This window comes from Oncorhynchus nerka, linkage group LG15, assembly GCF_034236695.1.
Source record: "Oncorhynchus nerka isolate Pitt River linkage group LG15, Oner_Uvic_2.0, whole genome shotgun sequence".
Lineage (NCBI taxonomy): Eukaryota > Metazoa > Chordata > Actinopteri > Salmoniformes > Salmonidae > Oncorhynchus > Oncorhynchus nerka.
Genome location: NC_088410.1, coordinates 63924918 through 63941804, shown reverse-complemented (window position 1 = coordinate 63941804; position 16887 = coordinate 63924918). Strand labels below are relative to the sequence as shown.

General features: G+C 42.7%; 1 protein-coding gene across 5 annotated transcripts in view; it reads right to left on the bottom strand.

Annotated features, from left to right (window-relative positions):
• The window catches only part of LOC115143109 (inositol 1,4,5-trisphosphate receptor type 1), a 169181-nt gene that overhangs the window by 150292 nt on the left and 2002 nt on the right, over nucleotides 1-16887 (bottom strand). For all 5 annotated transcript variants that reach the window (XM_029683196.2, XM_029683197.2, XM_029683198.2 and 2 more), the window contains exon 2: nucleotides 6002-6116. In XM_029683196.2, coding sequence (XP_029539056.1) covers nucleotides 6002-6093 — 92 coding nt within the window. In that variant the 5' untranslated portion in view covers nucleotides 6094-6116. The remainder of the gene's footprint in view (nucleotides 1-6001; nucleotides 6117-16887) is intronic.

Below are 16887 nucleotides of genomic sequence, written 5' to 3'. Positions count from 1 at the left end.
ACGTTCAACTACAGAGCACTGTTTATCCTGACTCCCTTAGTCACTATTGTTAAACCAATCACATACTTGTGATTTCACTGTGATGTTTCTTGATTAGCCGGTGCTCTTCCACAGTCCACACAATAATGAAGAAATGAGAGTTAGGATTAGTTGGCTGCTGCCAGTGGGTGGACAAGCTAGCATTCCTGTCGGTGACAAATTTAGCTTTTTACTGGCTCGGAATAAAGATTGCCTGGACTCCAGCCAGATCCCACATCCATCCTAGTCGTGTTCCTGTGGACTCGTGGAGTGTCCACACACATGATCAGTCGTACTACACATGGACCTGTCTGTCTGCACCAGGGATACACCTCTCTGAACATGACAACACACTGAGGCTCCTGTCTACCGTGTCAACCTCCGCAGAGCATTATACAGCATAGCTATACTGAGCATCTGAATGACGTTTGCTTAATGTGCAGCCTGGGTTTGTTAGATCAATGTGAGCAAGATTTATCACATACAGACACTGACATGTTTATCTTGTGGAGAACTGATAAAAATGTGATTGTCTGACCCTCGTTACTGTCCAATTCCAGTTACTGTACATTAATCCTACTTTAACAGCTGCTCGTCAGGACAAGAGAACAGGCATCCTATAAGACAAGAGTATTCTCAGACTAAAGCCCTGGAATCATACTGCATTGTTCAAAATCTAACCTTTGATTTGTCCCCTCAGGCTTTCTACTTTGGTTTGTGAGAGTTGGAGAAGGCCATCTGTTGGGTCCACACTTCTAATGGCGTGTTGTATGTATGCATCTTGGTTTTTGAGTGTGATTACTGCCGTGTGTGTGTGCGTGAGTGCACCAGATGGTTCTTGGAGAGGGCAAGTGATGTCAACCGTGTGCATTTGTCATAATGACATGGTATCAGAGCATGACCTGTGTGTTTAGGGTTCATTTCAGTAGTTATTGTATAATAGTAACCTGTAAGAAAAGAGGGTCTATGACAATACCCTCACCTCTCTCCCTACAAGCCTATCCCTGAAGGATTGGGGGGTAAGAGGTTAAAGAGCACACTGATGGTGAATTTGAAAAGGAATTTCTCCATAAGCTGTAGCATTAGGTTCCCAGCTCTGTAGATGTGTAGGTCATGTTAAACCCTGAAGCTCCTATTCTTTGACGTTTGAAGTTGTATTATATGTTGTGTGTATGTGTGAGATTGTGTTTGTTTTTACTATCCTTGTGACATTGGTGGAAAAAGTACCCAATTGTCATACTTGAATAAAAGATACCTTATTAGAAAATGACTCAAGTAAAAGTCACCCAGTAAAATACTACTTGAGTAAAAGTCTAAAAGTATTTTTTTTAAAAGGAAATGTAATTGCAAAAATATACTTAAGTATAAAAAGTGAAAATAATTTAAAATTCCTTATATTAGGCAAACCAGATGGCACAATTATCTTGTTTTTTAAATTACAGATAGTCAGGGGCACACGCCAGCACTCAGATATAATTTACAAATTAAGCATGTGTTTAGTGAGTCCGTCGGATCAGCGGCAGTAGGGATGACCAGGGAAGTTCTCTCGATGAGGACCATTTTCCTGTCCTGTTAAGCATTCAAAATGCAGTGAGTACTTTTGCGTGACAGGAAAAATGTATGGAGTAAAAAGTACATTCAACAAAAATATAAAAGCAACATGTAAAGTGTTGGTCCCATGTTTAATGAACTGAAATTCAATACCCCAAAAAGCATTTCTCATTTGGCAAGATAATCCATCAACCTGACAGGTGTGGCATATCAAGAAGCTGATTCATCATTGTCATTACACAGGTGCACCTTGTGCTGGGGACAATAAAAGGCCACTAAAATGTGCAGTTTTGTCACAACACAATGCCACAGATGTCTGAAGCTGAGGGTGCATGCAATTGGCATGCTGACTGCAGCAATGTCCACCAGAGCTTTTGCAGAGAATATAATATTAATTTCTCCATCATAAGCTGCAATGGCAATTTGAATGCACAGAGATACTGTGAAGAGATCCTGGAGGCCCATTGTCGTACTATTCATCCGCGGCCATCACCTCATGTTTCGGCTTGATAATGCGTGGCCATGTTTCAACGATCTGTAACAATTTCTAGAAGCTAAAAATGTCCTAGTTCTTCCATGGTCTGCATACTCACCAGACATGTCACCCATTGAGCTTGTTTGGGATGATCTAGATCTACATGTTCGACAGTATGTTCCAGTTCCCTCCAATATCCAGCAACTTCGCGCAGCCATTGAAGAGGAGTGGGACAATATTCCACAGGCCAAAATCAATAGCCTGATCAACTCTATGTGAAGGAGCTGTGCCACACTGCACAAGGGAAAATTATATTTTAGGCTTAGGTTTAAGGTTAGGGTTACAATTCACATTAGAGTTAGGTTTAAGGTTCATTTTAAGATTTTTTTTTGGTCCCCACAAGGATAGTAAAACAACTCAGTGGAGGCAGTGAGGTCTCTTTCTGCTGTGACTCAGTCTGATCCATTTTTCATGAGCAGCGGGGGGGTTCCAGGAATACTGAGCCTCTAGAAGTCAGGTGGGATTGATCTTATGGATAAATTGTGTGTGTGTTGATCATAATCATAACGTTTAAGTGATAATACATTTAATATATACAAGAGGGAAAAAAAGTAGTGTCTCCACCTCCAACCTCCCATCCCATCCCCCCAACCAGCCAAGAGGTCTCCATCCAATCCAATTGTTTGTATGTGTTGTACAAATAACAATTTATACAGCCCGTGTTGGGCTTTAGCTGAGGTGATTATTTACAGAGTCAAGCATATTTTTCCAGGCTTCAATTGCTCCTTGACTAGAACCATTCATTCTCGCGGTAGATAATCACTGGTATTATGGTCCAATGTACTTTTTCTCTCTCTCGTCCACATGCACAAGCATGCTGGTGCCCGTACACACAAACATCTTACCATTGTGTTCATTGCTTCCCACTTACTTCCAATTCCTCCCAGTCTCCCAGTAAATTATACATACTATCATGGTCATGGAGCCATCCAGGACCAGACATCCACTTCAAAGGGCTTAGTTCTCCCAGCCCTGTTCTTTGGGAAAAGTGGAAACGTCATTTATCAACTCTTCCAAACCACGCTCTATCAGTGGCCCACAGACGGCCGAAGGGCCCCTGTGCAGCAAAGTAGAGACCCCTCCACCTGACACACACAGCCCTTCGTGCCAGTACCTCCCAGCCACAATAAACTTCCCCAAGAGGTTAACTGACACACAGGCCACACCATCTCTTCTGTGATTAATCTCCACAGCATTCCTCTATCAAACACACTCATCTTAATATGGGGACTCACACACACCACATTCAACACAGACAAAAGTCATTTATATATGCACTGCAGAGCTTTGATGGCATTACCTTTATGACCTTTTCAAGTGTAGATTAAGCTATGAATTCACCCTTAAAGGGATAGTTCCCTCCCAAATGAAAGTCTGTCAGACATTTTCAGACCTCAAAACTGGCCTAATGCCCAGATAAGTTTAAGTCCCATGGGATCTGCTGAATAGATCCAGCTGACTGCTTTTGAACGGCATCCGTGGTTAGGAAGAAAAGTAGTCAGACAAAGCAGATGCTAAGCTACAGGACTGTTTTGCTAGCACAGACTAGAATATGTTCCGGGATTCCTCTGATGGCATTGAGGAGTACACCACATCAGTCATTGGCTTCATCAATAAGTGCATCGATGACGTCGTCCCCACAGCGACCGTACGTACGTACATACCCCAACAAGAAGCCATGGATTACAGGCAGCATCCGCACTGAGCTAAAGGCTAGAGCTGCCGCTTTCAAGGAGTGGGACTTTAACCCGGAAGCTTATAAGAAATCCCGCTATGCCCTCCGATGAATCGTCAAACAGGCAAAGCATCAATACAGGACTAACATCGAATCGTACTACACCGGCTCTGACGCTCATCGGATGTGGCAGGGCTTGCAAACCATTACAGACTACAAAGGGAAGAGCTGCCCAGTGACACGAGCTAAACAACTGTGCTCGCTTCGGGGGAAATAACACTGAAACATGCATGACAGCACCAGCTGTTCCGGATGACTGTGTGTTCACGCTCTCCACAGCCGATGTGAGTAAGACATTTAAACAGGTAAACATTCACAAGGCCGCAGGGCCAGACGTTTTACCAGCATGCGCTGACCAACTGGCAAGTGTCTTCACTGACATTTTAGACCTTTCTGAGTCTGTAATACCAACATGTTTTAAGCAGACCACCATAGCCCGTGCCCAAGAACACTAAGGAAGCTGCCTAAATGACTACCGACCCGTAGCACTCACGTCTGTAGCCATGAAGGGCTTTGAAAGGCATGTCATGGCTCACATCAACACCATCATCCCAGAAACCCACTCCAATTTGCATACCGCCCCAACAGATCCACAGATGATGCAATCTCTATTGCACGCCACACTGCCCTTTCCCACCTGGACTAAAGGAACACCTATGTGAGAATGCTATTCATTGACTACAGTTCAGCGTTCAACACCATAGTGCCCTCAAAGCGCATCAATAAGCTAAGGACCTTGGGACTTAACACCTCTCTCTGCAACTGGATCCTGGACTTCCTGACGGGCCACCCCTAGGTGGTAAGTGCAGGTAACAACACATCCACCACGCTGATCCTCAACATAGGGGCCCCTCAGGGGTGCATGCTCAGTCCCCTCCTGTACTCCCTGTTCATGCATGACTGCACGGCCAGGCACAACTCCAACACCATCATAAAATGTTCAGATGACACAACAGTGATAGGCCTGATCACCGACAACGACGAGACAGCCTATAGGGAGAAGGTCAGAGACCTGGCAGTGTGGTGCCAGGACAGCAACCTCTCCCTCAACAAGACAAATGAGAGGATTGTGGACTACAGAAAAAAAGAGGACTGAGCATGTCCCCATTCTCATCAACGGGGCTGCAGTGGGGCAGATTGAGAGCTTCAAGTTCCTTGGTGTCCATATCACCAACAAACTAACATGGTCCAAGCACACCAAGACAGTCGTGAAGAGGGCACAACAAAACCTATTCCCCCTCAGGTGACTAAAAAGATTAGGCATGGGTCCTCAGATCCTCAAAAGGTTCTACAGCTGCACCATCGAGAGCATCCTGACTGGTTAAATCACGGCCTGGTATGGCAACTGGTCAGTCTACGACCGCAAGGCACTACATAGGATAGTGTGAACAGCCCAGTACATCATTGGGACCAAGCTTCCTGCCATCCAGGACCTCTATACCAGGCGGTGTCAGAGGAAGGCCATAAAAATTGTCAAAGACTCCAGCCACCCGAGTCATAGACTGTTCTCACTGCTATCGCATGGCAAGCAGGACCGGAGCACCAAGTCTAGGCTTCAAGGCATCTAAACAGCTTCTACCCCCTAGCCATAAGACTCCTGAATGTCTAGACATTTACACCACTGCTGCTCTAAGTTGTCATCTATGCATAGTTATTAAAGTAATTCTACCTACATGTACATACTACCTCAACTAACCGGTGCCCCTGCACATTGACTCTGTATCGGTACCGCCCTGTATATAGTCTCGCTATTGTTATTTTACTGCTGCTGCTCTTTAATTAATTTACTTTAATCTCTTATTCTTATCCGTATTTTTTTAATCTGCATTGTTGGTTAGGGGCTTGTAAGTAAGCATTTCACTGTAAGGTCTACCTACACCTGTTGTATTCGGCTCATGTGACAATACAATGTTATTTGATCACTCAGGGCTGTGCACAGACCTTTAGAGGGACAGGTGCTCAAAGTGAAAAATTGTGTTGACTTAGATATGATTGTAAGTAAATTATCTAATGTTCCTGTAGCCACATTTCAGTGATTCCTCCATCCCAAATGAATGGGAAAGAAATAGGCACCGTCTAAAATGACTACAATTGATGGTATCAATGTTTGCCAATCAGTGATAATAGCTAAAGTATAAAAGGGATAGGTGAAATGAACTCACCCCAGAGTGCTGATAAAGCCGTTGGTGGAGCCCTCTGCATACAGGGAGCAGATGTCCCCGATGTGTAGGAAACTGGACATCTTATCCGACATGTCTCACACACACAGGGCCACACCTGGAGGAGAGGAGAGGCAAGGAGATGTACTGCTACAAATAGAAATCACAACACACTTTTTTTTTTAAATGGAGAGAAAAACAACATTTCTGAACTAGACAGGTCACACGGTCAGGAATAACCCAGGACCCAAAGCGTGATATTTGTGAGTCTTCATTTTCCCAGCTAACAAATTTAGGCAGAGAACGTTTTTTGTAATGTTAACCCGTAATGTTCCTCTAATGTTTGAGTGTCCAGTTTTCCATTAGTTAGCGAAACATTCTATATATGTTAGTAAAAACCTTCTGGGAACCTTTTTAGCATGTTTTGGCATTAGAGTAAGGAAAACATTCCCTTAATGTCAAACACAACAGACCCAGAAAGTGGTTGCCATGTTCTCAGAATGTACAATTTGAACGTTCTAGACACATTTCATGGTACTTTGAATAACTTTCACGTGTCCAGTTCTGTGGGTTAGGAGAGAAGTCCATCAACGTCCCGCCAAACATACATGGTTGCCATGTTCTCAGAATATAAGATATTGTTCATGACACGTTTCATGAGAACAATGCAAGAACATTCGTATCCAATTTTCTGTGGGTTAGAAGAATATTGGTTTCATGGTTACCATGTTCTCAGAACATAAGATATTAAAAATAGTCTAGACACATTTCAAGAACATTTCTGCACAGCAAATTCTCCAGTGTTAAATCAACACTAGCTAGGTTTTCATCCAATTGACAACAGATTTATGTAAATACTCTAAAATCTGCATAAAAATAATATGCACATTTTCCCATCAAACTGACTTGTTGCAGATAAAGGCTGTGCGTAATGACGTAGTGCACATAAGAATAACTTTTGCGGCTAAATTCCCATGTACCGTATAAAAAGATACACGTTAAATGGGTTTCTATTGCATTTTCACTCTACTGATGGTTGTCTCGCAAAAAAAGTGTGTTATATAGCAAGTGTGCACATTCTGATATTAGCACGTGCACTCCAGCCTAGAGCTCACATATAGCCTACACGATGAGATTATTATGGACAAACGATTAAGAATATTTTTACTTGTCAAACAGCAGCCAAGCACAGATGATCATGTCACCAAAATAAAACCCTCAATATGTATTGGAAAGGAGCAACAAACTCCTAACCTTGCACTTTCACCACCCTGTGAAGTTCATCAGAACTTATTTCCTCTGTAGCCTAATAAACAGCATGATTTCCCGACCAGTCGTAGTTGAAGGACCACATGTCATCGCGTGACTCCAAGTTTATTATTTCGATATGATGGTTACTATATCAATATCTGCATATAAGTATTTCTGCCAACATTTCTCACATAATTAATTTTACTGACAAAAATATCCCACCTTGCCTAGAATTGTTTTGTCGACATTTGGAAAGTTTAGCGAAAAGTGTTCTGTTTCCATCAGGCCGGTCATGACATTTTTTATCCGACATGTACTTTACCCGCATAAAAAGATTGGATGGAAACCTGGTTCATGACCGTGTTACATTTAACACTTGGTCAGTGTCTATACGGGTCCACACTTTTCAGTGTTAAATTAACACTGTGCTTAGTGCTGACGCTGTTATACTTTGCCAGTGTTTGGGAATTAACACTGTTATGCAAAAACACCTTATATAGAATTTTGAACACTAGGAAGTGTATATAGTTTACACCAATGGTGTTAAGCAATAACACCTGAAATAGTATATTTTTACAATTATGTAAAGAGGTCCGTATCACTTCACAATATCGCTAATGTTGAATTAGAGATATTGTAACAATAGGTCTTTAGTGCCAAATGCTTTTATGTAATCATTTACAAAGACTTCAGGACTGACAGTAGACACGCTCAAACTTCAGTTAACAGAACCATAGGCCACTTAAACTGGTACAACACTTTCACTCACGGGTGGCCATAACAACATGAAAGCCACGCCCCCAATATAATTTCAAAGTGCGCCTTTGAGTGAATTGCAGAGTTACCACCCATGACATGTACTTGTTCGTGACAGAGACATGCTTGTTGAACTTGTTCATTTTCAGTTCTGCCAAAGCAAGGGCTGTCCAGAGCATTTCTTATGCATCAGCTGTTAAAAGGGTTGAGGGTTCGAATGGTGCTCCCAAAGAGTCCATGGTGGTGGATAGGCCTTCACTGTAGGCTGCACATGTTGCCTTTAACCAGTAGGACACTGATATTATAGGAGGTTAACTTGTTAGAGAAGCGGTCCTGCTTTGGGGATCAAATCAGCGGAAATTTCAAGTGCGCCACGTATAGTTTTTGATAAAACTCAAACTTTCATTAAAATACACATTCAAGGTAGTGAAGGTAGTACTGTCAGCTCCTTTAGAGACGGGGAGATGTCCACCTGGGTAGGTGAGGTGGAGACAGGGAGATGTCCACCTGGGTAGGAGAGTACAGCTCCTTTAGAGACGGGGAGATGTCCACCTGGGTTGGTGAGATGGAGACGGGGAGATGCTCACCTGGGTAGGAGAGTACAGCTCCTTTAGAGACGGGGAGATGTCCACCTGGGTTGGTGAGATGGAGACGGGGAGATGCTCACCTGGGTAGGAGAGTACAGCTCCTTTAGAGACGGGGAGATGTCCACCTGGGTTGGTGAGGTGGAGACGGGGAGATGCTCACCTGGGTAGGAGAGTACAGCTCCTTTAGAGACGGGGAGATGCCCACCTGGATAGGAGAAGTGGAGACAGGGAGATGCCCACCTGGGTAGGAGAGGTGGAGACAGGGAGATGCGCACCTGGGTAGGAGAGGTGGAGACAGGGAGATGTCCACCTGGGTAGGAGAGGTGGAGACAGGGAGATGTCCACCTGGGTAGGAGAGGTGGAGACAGGGAGATGCTCACCTGGGTAGGTGAGGTGGAGACAGGGAGATGCTCACCTGGGTAGGTGAGGTGGAGACAGGGAGATGCTCACCTGGGTAGTAGAGGTGGAGACAGGGAGATGTCCACCTGGGTAGGTGAGGTGGAGAGAGGGAGATGTCCACCTGGGTAGGAGAGGTGGAGACAGGGAGATGCTCACCTGGGTAGGTGAGGTGGAGACAGGGAGATGCTCACCTGGGTAGGTGAGGTGGAGAGAGGGAGATGCTCACCTGGGTAGGTGAGGTGGAGAGAGGGAGATGCTCACCTGGGTAGGTGAGGTGGAGAGAGGGAGATGTCCACCTGGGTAGGAGAGGTAGAGGCAGGGAGATGTCCACCTGGGTAGGAAAGGTGGAGACAGGGAGATGTCCACCTGGGTAGGAAAGGTGGAGACAGGGAGATGTCCACCTGGGTAGGAGATATGCTGGCAGGGAGATGCCCACCTGGGTAGGAGAGGTGGAGACAGGGAGATGTCCACCTGGGTAGTAGAGGTGGAGACAGGGAGATGTCCACCTGGGTAGGAGAGATGCTGGCAGGGAGATGCCCACCTGGGTAGGTGAGGTGCTGACAGGCAGAGTACAGCACTTAGGCAAGGAAATAAAAGCCTCACTCTGTGTCTCCAATACAATGAACATATGGTTTTGACAGCTATGCTACCTTCATCACAGTTTCATTTCATCACCCCTTTTACCATCGCAGTCTCCAGGATTACCATAGAGAACTGTGTATTACCATAGAGAACTGTGTATTACCATAGAGAACTGTGTATGTCGCTCTGGATAAGAGCGTCTGCTAAATGACTTAAATGTAATGTAAATGAATTAAAGCTACACTCGTTGTGAATCTATCCACCAAGTCAGATTTGTAAAATGCTTTTCGGCGAAAGCATGAGAAGCTATTATCTGATAGCATGTATCCACCAAAATACTGCAACGTCACCTAACGACAGATTTTGCGATAGCCGGGACTACCCAAAACGCAGAAATAAAATATAAAACATTCATTACCTTTGACGAGCTTCTTTCTTGGCACTCCTAGATGTCCCATAAACATCATGTTGGGTCTTTTTTCGATTAAATTGATCCATATATAGCCTAGATATCGATCTATGAATAGTGTGTGATCAACGAAAAAATGAGCGTTTTTTAACGTAACGTCATTTTTTAAAATTAAAAAACCCAACGATAAACTTTCACAAAACACTTCGAAATACTTTTGTAATGCAACTTTAGGTATTAGTAAACGTTAATACTCTATCAAAATGATCACGGGCGATGTATATTCTTTAGCTTCACGTCTTGAAATCATGGCCGGATATTGCTCAACCAAAACATCCTGTCGGAGACCGGAGGAAATCGGCTCCCTTGTTTCGGTTTGACCAAGAAACAAAGCCGAGGCAAATGACAAGACTCTAGACATCGTGTGGAAGCTGTAGGTATTGCAACCTCGGCCTCATTTAATCTGGGTCACCTTTAACAATTGGTTGAAGGGGTGCATGGATATCTTTTTCCATTTTCAGTGATCAGATTTTCCTGCACTTTTCGATGAAACGCACGTTCTGTTATAGTCACAGCCGTGATTTAACCAGTTTTAGAAACGTCTGAGTGTTTCCTATCCACACATACTAATCATATGCATATACTATATTCCTGGCATGAGTAGCAGGGCGCTGAAATGTTGCGCGATTTTTAACAAAAAGCTGCGAAAATTCGCAGCTTCCTTAAGAGGTTTTTAAGAAGGTGGACTTTGTGGCCTTTATAGCTATGGAGATTAATGACACTGCCAAGGTGGAAACGAAGTACAGAAAAATAGATATCATTGTGGATGCGGCGGAGTGGTTCCTGGGACTGAAAAACTTCTCGGCAGAGGACATGCATAGAGTATTGTCACAAGCTGTGCCACTCTCTCAGGCCCTAGAGCCTGAGAAGAAAAATATGGAGATTTGAAGGAAGGAATAAGTGAGAGTTTTGTTTTTGTCAATGTACTATTTTCATTTGGGTTAGTTTTCCTCATCAAGTATGGATTTTTCTTTGTACTTTTTTTCTCAACCCTGTCCAGTTGGTGGCTGCATTACACATTTTTGGGTTGTAGTCCGCCATAAAACCCGAAGAAGTAGTAGTTTCAGTCCTGTGGACTTCACCAAGTGAGTTCTTACTGGAGACTAAATGTATTATTAAAACTATTTAGGACAATACATTAAATATATCATAAGGCCTTACTTTGATAACCAAGGTTTACCCTAACACAGCGGTGTTAGGAACCTCCTGATTTACACATTATGCAGGCTTGCAAAGTGATGTATAATTCCTATTGGAAACCAGACAGAGTTAGGACATCCAACAGTTGGAAACATTTCAGTAATGGGTGCAATAAATCTAACTAACTGATTAGACCAGATTTGAAAAAATGTTAATTATTTATCTTTGTGTAACATAAGATGAATCAATCAATGTAAATGCAAAAACACAGATATTAAAAACAATAAAAATGTCTGTCTTGCAGTACAGCGTGCTGGCAAATCTCATAATGATGGCTGTGGTTTTGATGGGAATGTTTTACACTCAACACGGGTTATTAACACCAACACTGGGGTTCTTTTACACCACTGAGTGATAATGTCTTAGAGTTAAATTTAACTGCTGAATCAACTGAAATGTTACACTGACAAATCAACACTACCAGATAATTTGCTGTGAGTATATATATATATATATATATATATATATATATATATATATATATTGTCAGGACGTCGCCTGATGGTCACAAAGCTTCTTCCCATATGTTTCACTAAACATCACACCTTGTTACTATTGTCCAGCCAATCAAGGACCTGATTGGTGAACAACTGATCCATTCATAGCTTTGTCTGTTGTCAAGGATAGAGATACTCACACAGAGCTTTGAACATAGTGTTTCAATTTACATATTTGACCTACATGAATACATTGTGCATGATCATTTATACAGTAATTATTATTCAACAGTCCTCACCTGGGATTTAAAAACTGACAACCTCCTGGTTCACGGTACGCCGATCTTCCTGCTACGCCACCATGTCAGTGTCATGTCTCAGTTAATCTGACTATTCTCATCTTTGATTGATTTACTTATTTCAGAAATTAAAGGGCTTTCAGTATAGTTGTCTCATGTTGGTGGAGCATGTTAACCTGTTTTAATGATACTCCTGAATCACTATTATCAATAAAAGTTATATTTTTTAAGTGTACTTTTAACATAGCTGAGATGTGAATGCACTTTGAAGTACCTTATTGCTTACAACCTTACACCTATCAAGTTGTTTCAGATCTACACAAGTGACTAAGGAGGGGTTAGTGCTTCTTCTGGACAGGACAGGGGCTAATTATACTGGTCCAATAAGCACAGCCTATCCTTTATTGGGAAAGTGGTTAGGGTCTTGGTCATTGGTGCTGGTGGCCTGGGTTTGAGACCTGCTAGGGGAAATCACCCTACTCTCACATTCTTGCTCGCACACGCTTTTTCAGTTCTGCCCACCAATTTTCTATATGATTGAGGTCAGGGCTTTGTGATGGCCACGCCAATACCTTGACTTTGTTGTCCTTAAGCCATTTTGCCACAACTTTGGAAGTATGCTTGGGGTCATTGTCCATTTGGAAGACCCATTTGCGACCAAACTTATTGACTGATGTCTTGACTCTTGAGATGTTGCTTCAATAGATCCACATAATTGTCCCTCCTCATGATGCCATCTATTTTGTGTAGTGCACCAGTCCCTCCGGCAGCAAAGCACCCCCACAACATGATGCTGCCACTACTGTGCTTCACGGCTGGGATTGTGTTCTTCGGCTTGCAAGGCTCCCCCTTTTTCCTCCAAATGTAACAATGGTCATTAATGGCCAAACAGTTCTATTTTTGTTTCATCAGACCAGAGGACATTTCTCTAAAAAGTACGATCTTTGTCCTCATGTGCAGTTGCAAACCGTAGTCTGTCTTTTTTTTTAATGGCAATTTTGAAGCAGTGGCTTCTTCCTTGCTGAGCAGCCTTTCAAGTTATGTCAATATAGGACTCGTTTTACTGTGGATATAGATACTTTTGTACCTGTTTCCTCCAGCATCTTCACAAGGTCCTTTGCGGATGTTCTGGGATTGATTTGCACCAAAGTATGTTCATCTCTAGGAAACAGAACACGTCTCCTTCCTGAGCTGTATGATGGCTGTGTGTTCCCATGGTTCTTATACTTGCGTTCTATTGTTTGTACAGATGAACGTGGTACCTTCAGGCCTTTTCGAAATTGCTCCCAAGGATGAACCAGACTTGTGGAGGTCTACAATAATTTATTTTGATTTTCCCATGATGTCAAGCAAAGAGGCACTGAGTTTGAAGGTAGGTATTGAAATACATCCACAGGTACAACTTATTGTATGTAAACTTCTGACCCACTGGAATTGTGATATAGTGAATTATAAGTGAAATAATATGTCTGTAAACAATTGTTGGAAAAATTACTAGTAGACGTCCTAACCGACTTTCCAAAACTATAGTTTGTTAACAAGAAATGTGTGGAGGGGTTGAAAATTTGTTTTAATGACTCCAACCTAAGTGTATGTAAACTTCCAACTTCAACTGTATCAGACAGGTGTGTTGTAACTGTTGCCAAATAATGACATTAACTGACATAGTATATCACTAAGAATGTGAGTGTAGGGTGATTACCCTAGCGGGTCTCGAACCCAGGCCACCAGCACCAATGATGACAAATGCCCAATAAGGGATCTCTCTATGGCATGTGCTTATTAGGCCAATATATCTCAGCCATGGCCAAAACATATCCTAACCCCTCATGTAGATGAAACCACTTGATAGGAGTAAGCGATAGGGTGAATGCACATTAAAGTACATCTCAGCTCTGTTAAAAGTATACTGAAGAAAAATAAATATTTTAATTGATCATAGTGATTCAAGAGTATCATTAAAAACAGGTTAACATGCCCCACCAACATTATACAACTATACTGAAAGCTCTTAAATCGCTGAAATAAGTATATCAAATAAATAATGAGAATAGTCAGATTAACCGATACCTGACATGGTGGCATAGCGGGATGATTGGAGTACAGTAAATCAAGAGGTTGTGAGTTCAAATCCCAGGTGAGGTCATGTTGAATAATAATTACTATGAAAATGCACAATGTGGGCCTCCCGAATGGCGCAGCGGTCTAAGGTACTGCATCACAGTGCTAGAGGCGTCCCTACAGACTTGGGCTGTATCATAACCAGACGGAATCCTATGGTGCGGTGCACAATTGTCCAGGTTAGGGGAGGGTCTGCCTGGGGGAGCTTAAACTTGGCTCATTGTGATCTAGTGACTCCTTGTGGCGGACCGGGCACCTGTAAGCTGACGCTGGTTGTCAGTTGAATGTTGTTGCCTCTGACACATTGGTGTGGCTGGCGGGTGTGTGTTAAGTTTGGTGGGTCATGTTTCGGAGGAGTCATGACTTCCCTGAATTGAAATGGGATTTAATCCAGCTTGGGTCAGTGTTACAATAACACACAGTGACACCTTCGAACTTGTTGAACTGACGGGTCTGTCACTCCCTCCACCATATAGCCCAGGACAGGTCTAATAACCACAGGTGCCTGTTGGGGAGTTGCAGTGATGAGACAAGATTGAAAAAGGGGTAAAAATAAACTAAATCACAATGTCAAATATGCAGGTTAAAAGCACTGTCTCCCTAACCTTACAAAAAGATATGAATGGATAAGTGGTCCACCAATCAGGACCTTGATTGGCTCAGCAAACATAACAAAGCCTGATGTGTAATTAAACTTTTTTTTTGGGGGGGTCTTTGGGACCATCAGGCAACATCCTGACAACTGATACACAGCAACCTTCCCATGAAAAGTGTCTAGAACATTAATATCTTATTCTGAGAACATGGCAACCATGTTCTGTGTATGTTTAGCTTGAGGTTGATGGAATATTCTTCTAATCCAGAGACAACTGGACACATGCACGTTCTTCAACGTTACCATGAAGTGTGTCTAGAACATGAATATCTTATATTCTGAGAACATTGTAACCATGTTCTGGGTATATTCTATTTGACACTCAGGAAATAGTCTCTTGGAAACATTCATTGCACATCACAGGAACATTCCTATGACAACATTAGTTCATTGCCTAATGAGACCCTTAAGGCAACATTCTCTAAAGTTTTGGGAAAGTTTGTTGTTAGCTGAGGAGAAATCCCAGAGAGAGAAGTATAGCAGGAGGATTTGCATGGGGCCAGGCCCTATCTGATGCTCCAGCCTGGTGTGTGTGGGTGAAGGGTAAACAGTTAATGATTAGGAGAGGCAGAGAGAAACAGGAAGGCCATGCACCTGTGGTTATTAGACCTGTCCTGGGCTATATGGTGGAGGGAGTGACAGACCCGTCAGTTCAACAAGTTCGAAGGTGTCACTGTGTGTTATTGTAACACCGACCCAAGCTGGATTACAATCAGGGCTGGATTCAATCCCCTTTCAATTCAGGGAAGTAAGTGAAAACAGACCATTACTTTCTATTGGACTTGGACTGAATTGTAAAGGAAGTTACACCAAATCTGGTCAGTGGTTAGAATACAATGTATGACATCTTGGGATGACACATGGTCTAGACTCTAGTAGTGCATGGTTATTGTTATGCAGGTGTTACAGTGCCCAGTGAGTAAAGCTGTGTCCTATGCTGTGTTAATACCCTTAAGAGCCAGTCCTTACCATGCCCCCATGTCTCGAACATCACAAACAGTGAGAAAGCCTGGAAACTGAGGCTACTGACCACAGAAAACTGGACACATTAATGTTCTTGTAATACTCCCATGAAACACGTCTATAATACTATTATCTTAAATTCTAAGAAAATGGTAACCATGTTCTGGGTAATTTATATTTGACACTTAGGGAATGGTCTGTTGGAAACATTCCTTGCACATCACAAGAACATTCATATGACAACATTGATTAATTACCTAATGGGACTTAAGGGAATGTTCTCTAAATCTGTGGGAACGTTTGTTGTTAGCTGAGGAGAAATCCCAGAGAGAGGTAGCAGGAGGATTTGCAGGGTGGTGCGGTCTGCCCAACGCATCACCGGATGCAAACTACCTGCCCTCCAGGACATGATGTCACAGGAAGGCCAAAAAGATCATCAAGGACAACAACCACCCAAGCCACTACCTGTTCACCCCGCTATGATCCAGAAGGCGAAGTCAGTACAGGTGCATCAAAGCTGGGACAGAGAGACTGAAAAACATCAATCTCAAAGCCATCAGACTGTTAAATAGCCATCACATTAGAGGATGCTGCCTATATACATGGACTTGAAATCACTGATAACTTTAATAACTTGCATTACTCATCTCATATGTATTAGAGGTCGACCGATTAATTGGAATGGCCGATTAGGGCCGATTTCAAGTTTTCATAACAATCGGAAATCTGTATTTTTGGGTGCCAATTTGCAGATAAAATAAATAAATAATTATACCTTTATTTAACTAGGCAAGTCAGTTCAGAACACATTCTTATTTTCAATGACGGCCTAGGAACGTTGGGTCAACTGCCTCGTTCAGGGGCAGAACGACAGGGATCTAATCTTGCAACTTAAGAGTTAACTTGCCCAACGCAATAACGACTTGCCTCTCTCGTTGCACTCCACAAGGAGACTGCCTGTTACGCGAATGCAGTAAGCCAAGGTAAGTTGCTAGCTAGCATTAAACTTATCTTGTAAAAAACAATCAATCATAATCACTAGTTAACTACACATGGTTGATGATATTACTAGATATTATCTAGCGTGTCCTGCGTTGCATATAATCTGACTGAGCATACAAGCATACAAGTATCTAAGTATCTGACTGAGCGGTGGTAGGCAGAAGCAGG